The 14,133-nt window shown below is 39.4% G+C and overlaps 1 protein-coding gene across 1 annotated transcript in view; it reads left to right on the top strand.

Annotated features, from left to right (window-relative positions):
* The window catches only part of msh3 (mutS homolog 3 (E. coli)), a 43,701-nt gene that overhangs the window by 27,952 nt on the left and 1,616 nt on the right, over window positions 1–14,133 (top strand). Inside the window, exons 21-23 of the mRNA XM_080499981.1 lie at window positions 2,549–2,735; window positions 13,142–13,274; window positions 13,417–13,585. Of these exons, the coding sequence (XP_080356107.1) occupies window positions 2,549–2,735; window positions 13,142–13,274; window positions 13,417–13,585 (489 nt within the window). The remainder of the gene's footprint in view (window positions 1–2,548; window positions 2,736–13,141; window positions 13,275–13,416; window positions 13,586–14,133) is intronic.

Consider the following 14,133-nt stretch of genomic DNA (forward strand, 5'->3'; position numbering starts at 1 on the left):
GTTGTTTAACAGTATTAAAACATACGAATCGCGTCAAGTCAATGAATGTATGATGCATTGATGCAGCTGTAAGTTTGGTTTTTGGTTCGAACATTTTCTACTTCAACACGGCAGCAGGCAGTGCTCCATGTCCAGTTCCCAAATGCTTTTGTTAATGGGTGGGCGCAAATTGCTGCCGTCAGGTTTTAAACACTGCTGGAAACCATCCGTAGAGAAGTGTAGGCATGTTGTAGCTTCATCTTTGCGTTCACCAGTGCAAATAGTCAACAGTGAGATGCAAGTACAGAATTTAGATGTTCACTGGATCATGTAAAGAAAATCGACTTTTTGGTTTCTTTTTAGAGCTGCTTGGAGATGGATGAATACAAATGAGCGAATAAGAGTGTGCCCTGCACAGTGTTGTAGTATTTATCATTGCCACCTCACAGTGAGGCGAGTGTGGGTGTGAAGAGCCTTTCCATGTGCGGTTTGCATGTTCTTCATACGCATGTGAGATTTCTTGCTCTTACCCTACCTTCCACTTCACACGTCGTACACTGTGATCGGTTCCAGCCCCCTTGTGAGTAGGATGAAGTGGCTCTAACAATATATCAATAAAACCAGTAGTATTACTATCTTTATTTAATTACATTGAATTTGATTGACCCGAACCACATCAGAGAATACATTAAAAACTTGACCTACACGATAAACATTCCATTCATACGTACTGCAAAAGACTGACCGAACTGCAATCAATTGATTCTGTAGCACCGTCCATACAAGATCTGCATGTCAACATGTTTGACATTCAGATGAAGCCCTGCTGTGATGGATTGATTGTATTTCAGTTCATTATTCCTACATTTCATCAAATCTGGTTGCAACGGGCCAGACGTCAGAAGAAAAAAACACAAGCAAAATAGTCAACGAATGATATGCACATGATTTAATGTCTTCCCTTTTTTTTAAAAAGAAAAAATGCAAATCATATCATCAGTGTCGCTAAACAACAGCGTTCCACACCCAATGTTGAACTCATAAGTTGCAGCCTATTGCAAACACTTTATTTGGAGTGACGAATATGAGCATTTACAAACTTAGCATGACTCTTTTAAAACATCTTTTCAAATTTGACTGTATTCCTAATTATGTGACTCATGAAAATATGGAATCTTGTTACCTCCTTTTGACTGTCTTTGTTGAAAGAGCCAGTTCACTTTGTTGATATTCCATTCATTCAGTTTACCAAAGTGACCCTCCGGCTATGCTTTTTCTCCCTCTTTTTCAAAGCTCATTCTGTTCTCTCGCTCTGTCTTTTTCTTTTTGTGGTACCTCAGTTGTTCTTCCGGAAGAAAACTGTGTAGGAGCCGGTTCACTGAAAAAAATGGCAGCTTCTTTGTTTGTCTGTGGGTGGTAGGGGATCTCTGGAAGAACAACAGCCGTTTGTGGATTATTTTGGTGACTTCATCTTTTAAATAACTTGATGTTCCTGTCTGTTGAACATGATTTAAAGGCTCTTTATTTCCTGCTAAAAAAAGTTTTCTTTTCTTTTAAAGTTGTAGTCACAAGAAAATGTCATTGGTGGGGCACTGTGAACAAGAATGATGGAAGTGGTTCACAGTGGATCTGCTGCAATGGGACATTTTTTTAATATGATATAATTTGAACACTGACATTTGACACTTTTGAAATTTAATTTAACCATTTATTGATCGAGTTTCCATAAAGGAAAATATCACTTTGGCACCTTCAAGTTTATTGCATCTATTGCCTTTCATCTCAAATGTGAATTTACTTCAGTTTCCTTCGGCACCAAATCACAATTTTCTTCTTTTCTTTCCTTTTAATACATTTAAGCAAGAGGTCAGCTCTGACAGAACTAAACTCAGAGGTCTTACAGTAGCTGTGGGTAGACGCTGTCGTCAACTAGATGAGGTGAGGGGAGAGCGAAGAGAGAGAAAAGAACAGCACAGAGAGCCACAAACAAACACAAAACACTGAGCAGGTTGGAGACGCAACAACCGCAAATTAGAAACATTTCAGGGCCGGAGTTGGAGGAACTGTGAAGGATAATCCAAACTGAGAGAAAAGGAATGCATCAGAAATCAAAATTAAAATATGGTGAAACTATTGGTTGTTTTGTCTGTTGATGCGAACTATGCTGAATTCTGTGACGTGTGTGCGTGACACACAAATGATGGTAACTTCATCTTTGTGTTCAGGACTTTGTTCGTGATTCTCGGATGAGATGACTTATTATGTACCCAGAGGCATCACACCTGTGGGTGTGATTTCACAACATTTGCCATCCTTTAAACTAAAGGGGAAACAAGCCCACTCGCACACTTGTTACGGAGTGACAATAAATGGCTCCAGTCATTCTTTTTCCTCAAGTCATTGCTACATTATAAAATGTTTCATTCCCAGAAAACATAGGTCGCTGCCTGTGTGCATGAAAGATTGGTCTGTAAACATTTCAAATCAAAGTATTGTCTACACTGATGTCGACGGCACTCAATATGTTGCATTCAAACTGTCCTTTTGTGTTTCTTTGGTTGTTCCTCAGGATGGGAGCTTCAGACAACATCTATAAGGGCCGCAGTACGTTCATGGAAGAGCTGACAGAGGCCTCGGAAATAATCTCTCGCGCAACACAACGCTCTCTGGTCATCCTTGATGAACTGGGACGTGGCACAAGCACTCACGATGGTATCGCCATCGCCTATGCCACCCTGGAATATTTCATCAGAGATGTAAGTGTGTGTGTGTGTGTGTGTGTGTGTGTGTGTGTGTGTGTGTGTGTGTGTGTGTGTGTGTGTGTGTGTGTGTGTGTGTGTGTGTGTGTGTGTGTGTGTGTGTGTGTGTGTGTGTGTGTGTGTGTGTGTGTGTGTGTGTGTGTGTGTGTGTGTGTGTGTGTGTGTGTGGATATAACAGGAAAAGCAGATTTATTTATATAAGGAGGGAAACAAACTTTAACGAGAAAGAAAGTATTTATAAGATACCCCAAGCAAGCAAGTATGGATTTTGTCCAATGCGCACTAATGCATCTTACTCGTAAACTGGCTCATAAATGGCTTTCAGTGAAGAGGTGTGTATGTCTCTCTTTGTGTGGGTGAATGTGTTGTATGCGTTTGTTGGCTCTGCACATTTCTCCGATCGTTTGTTTTGCTGTAGGATGAGCCACCAGAGGGGCTTCAGTAGCAGAGGAGCTCTTGGAAACGAAGCACAATCAGGGGGAAGCGGCTCTCTAACAGGATATTAACATTATAGATCTGGATGTGACAGAAGAGTAGAAAGTGGAAGCCTTGGATATATATCTATTTAAAAGATACATGTTGTACTTCAGTAGGCTTTATTTTATCCTCATAAAATGCCCACATAAATCAAGGCTAATGACAGGCTGTACAGTGTCCACCTTTATACTTGCAAGGAATCGTGTGTTTGAATGTGCTGACACCGTGTCTCTATTGGCAACATTTCCTGCTCCTTTGTGTCGCCACTAAAAGTGAGGCTTATAGGAAACAGAGAGGTTTAGGTGTGAAGAGAAATCTACTAAAACGCTATGTTGAAAGTTCCACACAACTGAAACTCCCCAAAATTGTGAAAACGGTCTTAAATGGCTGGAAATCTATAGAAAGGATGAAACTGCAAAATGGCTTAAACATTAAAAAAATGCTGGAATGGTAAAAAGACTAAAAGGCACTACATAAGGTAAAACTGCAAAAATAGCAATTGCAAATCAAATATCTAAAATCGCTTAAGCTGCCAAAATTGGCAAGGCAGGGTAAAACAGCGGAAATAATAGCTGAAATGTCAAAATAGTGACTGATAACATGTCAGTGGTTAATTAATAATTCCAACTTAAGCTGAATTTTAGCAAATACAGCAAAACTGTACCTATTAATTTATAGTCTGCATTATTTATGTTTACAAGGTTAAACAGGTTGTAATGATGGTTCCTTTAGTCATGAAGGTTGCAGATCCCTGCATTAGACCACAGTTGGGGTTAAATAGAGGGCAGGTGTCAGGCTTTAGATTAAGTATGCATGACATGGATGTGAGTTAGTATAACGTCCCTGGAAAGCATGAATCCATAGCTCAGGGTTCACTTTCAACAGCTCTCCTGTCTTTGATTGTAATATGTTTGGCCCAATTGCAAATTTCAGACCAACTATGATTCTTCATTTGACATGTAACTGCTCAACCCCATTTCCTGCTGCATACTCTCTATGTTTGCATTTGTTAATGCTTAATATAGCAATAAATGTACTTCAGCAACAGTCGAATGAAAAACAAATGAAACAAAAACATAAAATGTGTCTTATAAAATTTAAAGCAACTCTCGATGCTGGTATTGCTTTATTTTCCTAATAAAAGTAATAAGATCATGACAATCATAATTCTTTGTTTTTCAATTGTATCTTGTCCTTGTCACGTCGACATCAAAATTTTATTCTAAAATGTGTGTTTTAATTAAATATATTTTGATTTTTCCATTTTTATCATAATTTTCCTGCAAAAAAAACCCCAAACCTGGCTGGCATCTATAGCTATAAAGTGGGCAAAAACGCTCACATTTTACTTCGAAGTAAAAGGCAAATATCCATCAAGAACGTTGGCTTAATCTTATTAAATCAAACTAATAAATGTATCATTCTTTAGATGATCAATTTTTGGAACTTCCTGCAAAGAATTGTGCATTGTACCTCTACGAGATATGTTGGAAATATGTTCTTTTTTTCAGGAAGTTGGTCACAAAGATGGATTATATTTGGCAGCGCCTGCAAAAAACACTAAAATGCATGCTAATGCTGGAATTGCAAGGACCCACTAATTTAGAGTCATATCAGATAAACGCAAAATGAATAGACAGAACTGATTTAAATGATCAGAAGCAAACACAGTTTACCATGAGGGGGGCTTGTTCTTGTCAGTTGCTTCATGTGTTTATAGTATATATGCCCTCCAGGCTGCTTCTTCTCCGGGGAGACTGAATTCACAGACTCCGACCTTCAAGAGCTCATATTTGAGGCTCATTGTTTTGTGAGCTGTTGTGGATAAACATAGCACCTCCTGTTTAGCTGGCAATCCGTTTCTGAATGTAGACTTCCCTCTTTGAGTCCCAGGGTCCAACTCCTACTCCTCTCCTCTACTCATGGGTTTCGGTGTACTGCTGCCCTCTGGGTTATCTGGACACTGCCCACAAACAGCATTCACGGTATTTTGTAATTGGTTTCATCATATTTTCCAAGACCTTTGTCCAAAAGCTCCAAATTACCTTGAGTTGACTTTGTTCAAAAGGAGATGAATAAACATTGATCTTTGAAAAACTCCTTCCTGTTTTCATCTTCTCCGAGGTCCAAATTAATCTTTGGACAGTGTCTTGGGGTTACATGATCGTGCTGGAAAATATACGTCAACTGTAAGTAGCAGCTAACGCAACAGGGAGCTGTTTTTGGCAAAGGGAGGGAGCTCTCCAACTATGTTGTATAACAGCATTGATTTGTTAGAAAAGCCTTGCTATTAAAGGAAAGCCTAACAAAAGGGCACTAAAGAAGTTATGCTTTGCAGCTAAGGCCCCCTCAGTACAGGAAGGCTTGTAGTAGCTTTCATACAAATTCTGTCGCTACTGCTTCCTCTGCCGAGTCCCTCCTCCTCCTCCTCCTCCTCCTCCTCTTCCTCCTCTTCAAACAAACTCAACTGTTCATGTCAAAAGTCAGAATGCTCCTCCTTTGACTCAGTTGTTATAGTAACACACCTTTCCCTGTCCCCACCACTCACCTGCGAGGTAGTTAAGAATGTAGATGGGTTTCATAACTCCACTCAATAATGGAGACAGCCTTGATGCAGTAAGAGATAAAGAAGCCGGGAGACAGAGGAGAGAGGATCACTAAAGCTACAAGTTGCTTCTTGCACAATTTGCTGAGTTTTATGGAAAAAAAAAAAAAAATCTCCCAACAGCACAAGGTGGGTTCAGTGCACGTGTGCTTGTTTATGTAATTTAGTTCACCTTTCGCTTGAGAAGCACCTTGTACTGTCCTCTTGTTAACCAATTACAAACTCTCAGACTTACTTGGAATTTCACTATTATTCATGCCAACAGCAGGTCTTGCTATTAGCTTCACACATAGCCCAACATTACACATCGATTTCCACTCATGACATGACTCAGGCTTGCATGCGAGTGCACCAACGGTGTGCTGTTATAGTGTAATATCAGGGGGAGTCAGGCCCAGTTTTGCACTGAGACTCAGAGGGAGCACTCGAACTCACAAAAAGCTCACTTTTGGCTGCACACTAATGGGTAGATTTTCAGTGCATCGCTCCATGTGGGCGTAAATGGTCTGATGTGCTCATGCTGATGCACAAAGCTCCTACAAAGACCCGCATGTGCTTCAAAGCTCTGCTGCACTGCTCTCTGCCTGCACTGCAATGCACTAATACACATGGATGCCAGTCTGTTTTTGTTTCTGGCTGCATTTCATCATCCAAATTGCCATTTGCTGCAAGTTTGATTGAGCAGATTTAGTCTGAAGCTTCATTTTCGTGTGCATGTTGTTCTTTAAATTAGCATGGCGAGTCTCATCGTGTTGGTCAGTACCTCTTTGAAGGAGGTGAGAACAATAAATGAAGGGGCAGAATAAGAGAGGAAGGATTTGTTTGTTTTTACATAATGTTTTATTCACTCCCTATTTCTGGATACAAAAATAATAAATACCTACACCTTTTCTAACTTTTTCAGATGTAAAAAAAAAAAAATCATCTGATGCCTCACATTTTGGATGGTTCATTAGTGAGCAGTGTTTCATGTAAAGAAGCCAAAAAACCCCAAAATGTTAGGACCCGTATGTCCAATGCATTTCAAAGAATCTGACTTAAATGAGAATCAAAGTATATTTAAGATTGGACAGAAAAATAATACTTTTATTAAGACAGTTAGGTCATTATGATGCTATGTTGAAAGGCAAGTACTGTTGGCTTTTGAAGTTTTTTTTTTGTTTGTCCCATTTCAGTTTTAATTAAAGTAGCATCAAACAACAAAAGGTTTATAATTCTTAATTTTCTGCATCCACTAATACCATATGAAGTCATATTTTTGAAGACTTCATTTCTGTGATTCAATGGACTGAAATTCCTTTACTTTTTGTTGTCTATCTCTTTCTATTATATTTACGGTACATAAATATGAGGGAAACTGCATTCCAGTTTTGCCCACGCTACAATTTCTAAGGTGCATTTTTCTCTGCATGGTTTTAAAGTCCTTTGCTATATTGCACAAAGCATTGTGTAATTTTAGAAGAAATAATGATAGATAAAGGAAGTTCTCATAATTTGGTTAATGATGTCTCTTTTCATTTAAAAATAAAACTGTAGTAGAGGGCTGATTGAGGGTCACATGGGTATTTTCTTTGTCCCGAAAAATTGTTTTATAGAAATTCTAAAAATAAAAGGACTATCATTGAAAAATAAATAATTGAAGGGTAAAACCACAATCTTTTCTATTTTTAACAATATGCCAGCATCATATATGCCAGATATTTCAAACTGAACGCACCTAGTAAGCACAAGTTGATTAATTTCTAATTAATTGTTCATAGATCGACGTTAACAGCATCTTATATTTTCAAAAACGTCCAGCACTGAACCAAAAACTGACAAATCATGTGCAATGTGAGACTTCTTCCCTCTCGCTTTGAAAACCTTTTTCCACAAAGGAAAGTTCATAACCTCCACATCCATCCCTGACCCTGGCTCAAAGACTTTCAATTGAGAAGAGGAGGAGACTCATTCAGAGCCCGACCCAGAGGTCAATAATACTCATGCTTGTTATACTTCTAGTAAATCACTTGTTCCCTCATACATGAACAGTCACAGCGCCTCGGCCTGGGCCTTGTTAGCAGTGAAGTGTGAACGCGAAGGGTGTCGACTTAGAATTGCCTTTGAGTTTAATTGGACAAAAAGTGAAAGACTGCAGTCACGGTGTTGGCACCTCTAGCCTTTCCTTCACAATCAGGAATGGGACCCTGGAAAAAACACATTCATTCCCTCTCATCCTTTACACCAGATGATTGTAACAGCTTGAAGTGATGGAACTGTGTGTTCATTTGGGAAAAAAGCCGCAATTTGTATTGTTTTTTTGTTTTTTTTCAGAAGAGGTGGGCAAGGTTCTTCTATGCAGACCAAGAGTTGTGTCATGTGTAGAAGTTCAGCAGTGTGAGAGAATTGCCCTCTGTATTTGAACCTTTTTACTACCAGCTGGACACATCTGGCAGAGCCTCTTCAATGTTTGACTGCTTCAAGCGCTCCTTTTTCTCTTTATCATCATGCAGCTTACAACAATGAGCTGCATGATAGATATATTTCTATATATATTTTTGTCGCTCCGTCACTTGCAATATTCACTCAGGCTGAAATGTGTTTGTTGTAACTCTTCTTTTTTGTTTATTGTAGTCCTTTTGAAGGTTATATTCCATACACTTTACCGCTTCTTTTCCGCAGCTCTCCATCAGTTAATGCACCAGTCGAGGGCTACAAGCAGAGGAACCTTGATCGGGCCGACATTTTGCAAAATTTTTGTCTCTAGTATTTTTGATTTGTTTTGACTCGTTCACATGCTACCCAACCGTATTTTGGCACATTTAGCAAGCAGATGTGGCGGCAAACCAGCTTTGCACCACATATGGCGGCGCAGACTGCAAACTCAATCTGGATCCAGCTGGTGAACATAAGATGCCTTTGAACCGTATAAACACTTTTATGGGTCTCAGACCATTTGGAGGAGGAACCCCATTTTTTGTTCAATGTTCAAAGTTCAGTGTTGAACTTGCTCTTCAGGGATTCTCCTACGAAAAAGTGATGGAAATGAAGGCTGATTGTCAAATGACTACCGATCTTGGATTCTTTCTTTCTCAAGTAGCTTCACATTTATTCACTTGACACTTGAGCAACTAAATCTTTGCATCATTAAATTATTATATATTTTGCTTAATTCTCTTTGTAGAGAGGGGGGCACCCGACTTCTTTATTTTCATTTTCCTACATTATAATTAAGTTAGACAATTACATTTGGTTACAAAGTTCACTGTAGTATCTAATATTTCAATGCAAATATCAAGATGCACTTGAACAACACTCATCACGGACACATGCTCGAAGTGAAATCAATGACTTAATAACTCTGATCCCACTTGTTCAGGTTTGAGTTCGGTCTCTACTCTGAAATGTTGCCACACTGCCAGCGTTGCATTTCTTTATAGTGTAAGTGTTAATAGAGGAAAACATTTTAAGGAATGTGGTTCCTCTCTGCAAATTCACAGCTGTTTGGTCTCAAAACTGCTACATGTGAGCATTTAGCTTCTTTTTTTGTCAAAAGTTAGAGGGGATCAAAAAAAAAAGAAAGTAAAACATGGGCTACTTATGGTAGATGTACCTGCTGGATGTCTAAATGTAAGAGAAGACAAGAAAAGCCCAACACAATAAAGCTCTATTTAAATAAAATTGAATTTGGATCAGGTTTTAGAATCTAACTTGACAATGATGTGTACAAATAGTCAATTATTCAAGTTCCTTCCATTGATCTTTTGATTATCAGCTAATCAATCACTTGACTAATTGGTTCACCGCTAATTTCATGAGATCATTGTTCTGCGGATTAAAGCTCTGCGTGCACACCGAGGTGGCGTGATAATGATCTGCCATTAGCACCTACTCAGATCGTTACCGAGGCTCCAGCCACTCTTGGGTTCTCATCAGGACTGTCATCCTTAAATTTAACCATTTTCAGTACTCGCACTTATGGAACTTCTAATGCTTTCCTCGCCTTTTTTGCATTTAAAAGATGTCTTATCACATGTGGGAGGAAGTGTTTTCACAGTATTTTTGCACTTCCTTCTCCATTTACATGATTGAGTTGTTAGAGTAAGCGGGAGAAAGATGTGCAGTTGTTTCAGTGAAGAGCTCTCAGCAGCTATGAAGAAAGCTGCGTTAAGAGGTAAAAGGCTTGTGCATAACTCTGACAGAGAGACAGCATAAGTGAGTGGAAGCGCCACTCACTTTTTGGGATGTTTTTATGTCTCAACATTAATGCCAGGGTTCAATCATGCAGCCTTTGGGTGGATCTTAGGTCTGACAGAGATTTAAGAATTGCAGGATGGAGGTGAGGTGCCTTTACTTTGCTGGATCTCTCCCGAGAGCCTGGAAAGCGAGGTTTGATCCTGCAGCTAAACAGAAAAATGAGAGTGAATAATTGCAGTAAACTCCTAAGACAAAGAAAACAAATGGAGGTAAACTGAGTGACAGAGGGGGGGAAAAGACGGCTTGGTTGTGTGTATATTTGCGTCTACAGCAGTAGTCACACTCACAAAACATGGATTTGTATTTTGGCTGTGCTCACTGCAGGGTGCAGAGGCGGTTGAGTAACAACGGGCCAAGGCACAGTGGATGTCGATGCTCTGTTCTTTGTTTTTCAACTACAACTTTTATTGAGTTGTGGAAACACACACAGTGTTACATAATGCAACATTTGCTGTTATAACGACCAATTGGTTATTTTTTTCTCTCTCATATTTATGTTTTACCTTCTTGCCTTTTCGTATTAAAACTGTACGTGCTTAAAAAATTAATCACCAGAGACCATTGTCTGGAAATAACAGTACGTAAAGCCTCAAAACTTGAATCTGGATGCTTTAGTAATCAGAAAATACAAGGACAGATTGAATCTTCCTTTTTTTTGGGTGAAGTCATCATCATGGTTCTTTGCTCAAAAACAAACGTTCTAATCAATTTCAGTAACGCCTCAGCACTGAAACGTCGCTCATTAAAATTTTAAATTGCATACACCTAAATTATAACGATGCATGCAAGTTGTTTTTGGTATTGCTGGTTCTCAGTGGTTCATTCAACACAGTTGATCACAACAGCTTGGTTAACAGATTGGAAAAATGGGTGGCACTTACAAACCCTGTCCTAAACTGGTTAAAATGTTAAAAAAAAAAAAAACAGGACTTACATTCTCTCAATTAGTATTTATGAATCTAAGTGAACAAAGATCATGTGTGGTTCCTCAATCCATTGTTAGGCCACGACTCTTCAACATTTGCATGCTTATCAAATTATTATAAAATATTACTAGATTATGAAATCTTGGGGTCATGCTCAGCTTTGTCCTAATTTTTAACAACCACATAAAATCTATTACTTGACAACCTGATAAAACAGAATTAATAGTTTTCTGTCTGAACAAACTTCCTGAATCTCTGATGTTTGCAACTGCTTACTGCAACTTCCAAATTAAGTTAATTCAGCACTGATTTTAAACGTTCTCGCTCTTAACTCTTTAGAATTTTTAATATAAAAATGTTATTATGTGTCTTATTGTCTAGCATTTCATTCAGATGTCTGTTTTAATTATTAATATCTTTAAACTTGGTCACTTTGGATTGCCTTGTGTGTCGATGGTACGATACTGTGAACAAGTTGCAATAAAGTTAGACTGTCTACGGTGGTGATGGATTATCTTGTTAACTGTCTGACTGCAGCTTGTTGTCAATCGTTCACAAAATGTCCTTTTGATTCATACTATACAGCGTCTCCCTGCACATAGCTCATGTAATTTCAGATGAACTTCAAGGCTGAAGCATTCAATAGACCACGCCATACCAGAATTAACCGGTTTCATGGTGAACCTGAATATCTTTAATAACTGGGTCACCTGCTTGAATTCACTTTCACAGTCATTTTGTCTAAATCCACACTAGTACTTTCCACTCAGACACTGGTAAAATGCCCTTTTTGGCTGAGGACGCGGATGAAAATGTCACCTCCACCACTGGGTACAGACTTGGACCACGGTCAGGTGATTATTGGCCACAGCAATAGACTGACCCATGCACTGATAAGAGCAACATTAAATGACGGAGCAGTGTGCACATCAATAAGACAGGCGGTGAAGGCATTTAAAAGTGATGTAAAGGTTATTATTCCTGAGTGAAAAGTGGATTATTGCACCACTTTATTTCATGGTTTGTGTTAATACTGTTGCTGTTGTTGTGTTCTTAATGTTATTTTATTCTCATGCCGTAGGCAGTGGCTGAGATGTAAAACTTTCTGAACATTGACTTAGGATATTTTGGATTTTATTGTCTGCGTTTTGCTCACACTGTAATCAGAAATCATTTTCACAGGCGCCATGCAAAGCTGGTGAGTAGGTGGTAAGGTGGCAGTTTTATTGTCAGCAAAAACCAAACATAGCAGGTGGAGATTCACTTCCACTTACTTTACTGCATATCTTATTCTTCTCACGTCTGCCTGTCAGGGGACAACCTCCTTGACTGTTGAGATGACAGAGAGGACAAGCGTCCCTGAAAGGCTAACACAAAGCAACAGGCTCGGTGCTCGCATTTCAAGCCTGCAGCTTCGCTGTTTCATGCTGCCCAGCAGCATAGATTCAATTTAATGTATAGATTGTCTCATAACCTGCCTATATAAATAATTGTATTTGCAATGGGCCCCTGGATACCCATGTTTACATATTCTAATTAAGAAGCAGAGCTGATCCGCTCCTCCTCACCCGCCGATGGTAGCTTGAGTGGAGCAGTGCGATCAGTGCTGCTTGCTGGCTGGTCCTCCTCACCACCTCCCACGGTGGCCTCGTGTGCCTCCACAGTGTTTTCAGTTGCATCCTTTCTCTGAAAGTTTGAAACTCAAAGTAAAACACTGCATCTTGACCTCACCTGTGACCTGTCTCCCACTCACAAACCTTACCGGTTATCTTCTGTTGGTCAGGCCATACTATAGTGATTAGGATGAATATGTGTGGCCACTTTGAGAATATTTATTACACTTGTGGTTTCAGATTTTAGTGATTTAAGGTGTTTCAGTGATTCCTCATCAGCGGGGCTTTGACAACTTAATTGACATGAATGAACTTTAAATGTATGCAATAAGAAATGGAAAGTTATTGTGAGCAACTTCACTCATAGTCCAAGCCTTAGCCGGCACCCCCTCCCCCCAAAAGCGTTGGCCTTTATGTCTGGGCTGAGTAAGTCCATTTACTAATCTACTTAAACCTGCTCATGCTGCTCACCAATTTCATTTAGCACTTAAAGGAACCTGTATTTTCTGGAATGGTATTGCATAAGTCTTTCTTTCCCTTTCTTAGGTGAAAGCCCTGACCCTGTTTGTGACCCATTACCCCCCTCTTTGTGAGCTGGAGCAACTCTATCCTGAAAATGTGTCTAACTACCACATGGCTTTCCTTCTCAATGAGCCTGATGTCCCCACTGACACTGATGGTATGAATGCAGTGTTACACGCATATGAAAATCCATTCAGTCATATTGGAGCAAATTAAAGAGTTTACTGTAGCCCAGCAAGTGAATTTTAAGCCAGGCACTATGTGGACGTTTTGACGAATATCTTTGTTTGTGATAACAGATGGCGAGGTTCAGCCGGAGTTCATCACCTTCCTCTATCAGCTAACTGAAGGAGCCGCAGGACGCAGCTATGGCCTCAACGTCGCCCGGCTGGCTGATGTTCCAGATCCAATCTTGCACACCGCTGCCCGCAAAGCACAAGAGCTGGAGACCTTGGTTGATGCCAGAAGGTAATGCATGCAGACTCACCCTGATCATTCATTAATGGTAAAATTACGCTCACTTCACCAATGCACTACTCATAGGAAGCGTCATTCAGTCTTGAGAATATATTTCTGTGACGCGAGACTCTTAAATTGTTCAAGAATGTCTGTCTGGGATTAATAATGTGTTCCTATTCTATTTTATTAAACTACAGAGGACACATTCCTACATTAACACATTCAGTGATTTGTGATATTGGGTCATCCTGTACAGTAAGCCAAACTGGTATTTGGAAATCTAAGTATTTTTCCTGATCTCAAATTATGGCAATGGGGGCTTACGTCAAACTGTTATGTTGCATTATGGGAAGAATAGAAGTGTGTGTTTTTGGAGCTTAACCTGTATCAAGGACTAAAATTGAGTTACAAATCCTGCTTCTACTCACATTTATTTAAGATCTGTTTCACCCGTGTTCTGTACTGAAGTGTTCCACCATATTGCACTTGGAGCCTATAAAACTCCCAATAAATCTAGAAAAAAACCAACCCTGTTTCTGTGTTTGTGGAACATAATC

Source organism: Blennius ocellaris, assembly GCF_963422515.1.
Source record: "Blennius ocellaris genome assembly, chromosome: 7".
NCBI classification, from domain to species: Eukaryota; Metazoa; Chordata; class Actinopteri; order Blenniiformes; family Blenniidae; genus Blennius; species Blennius ocellaris.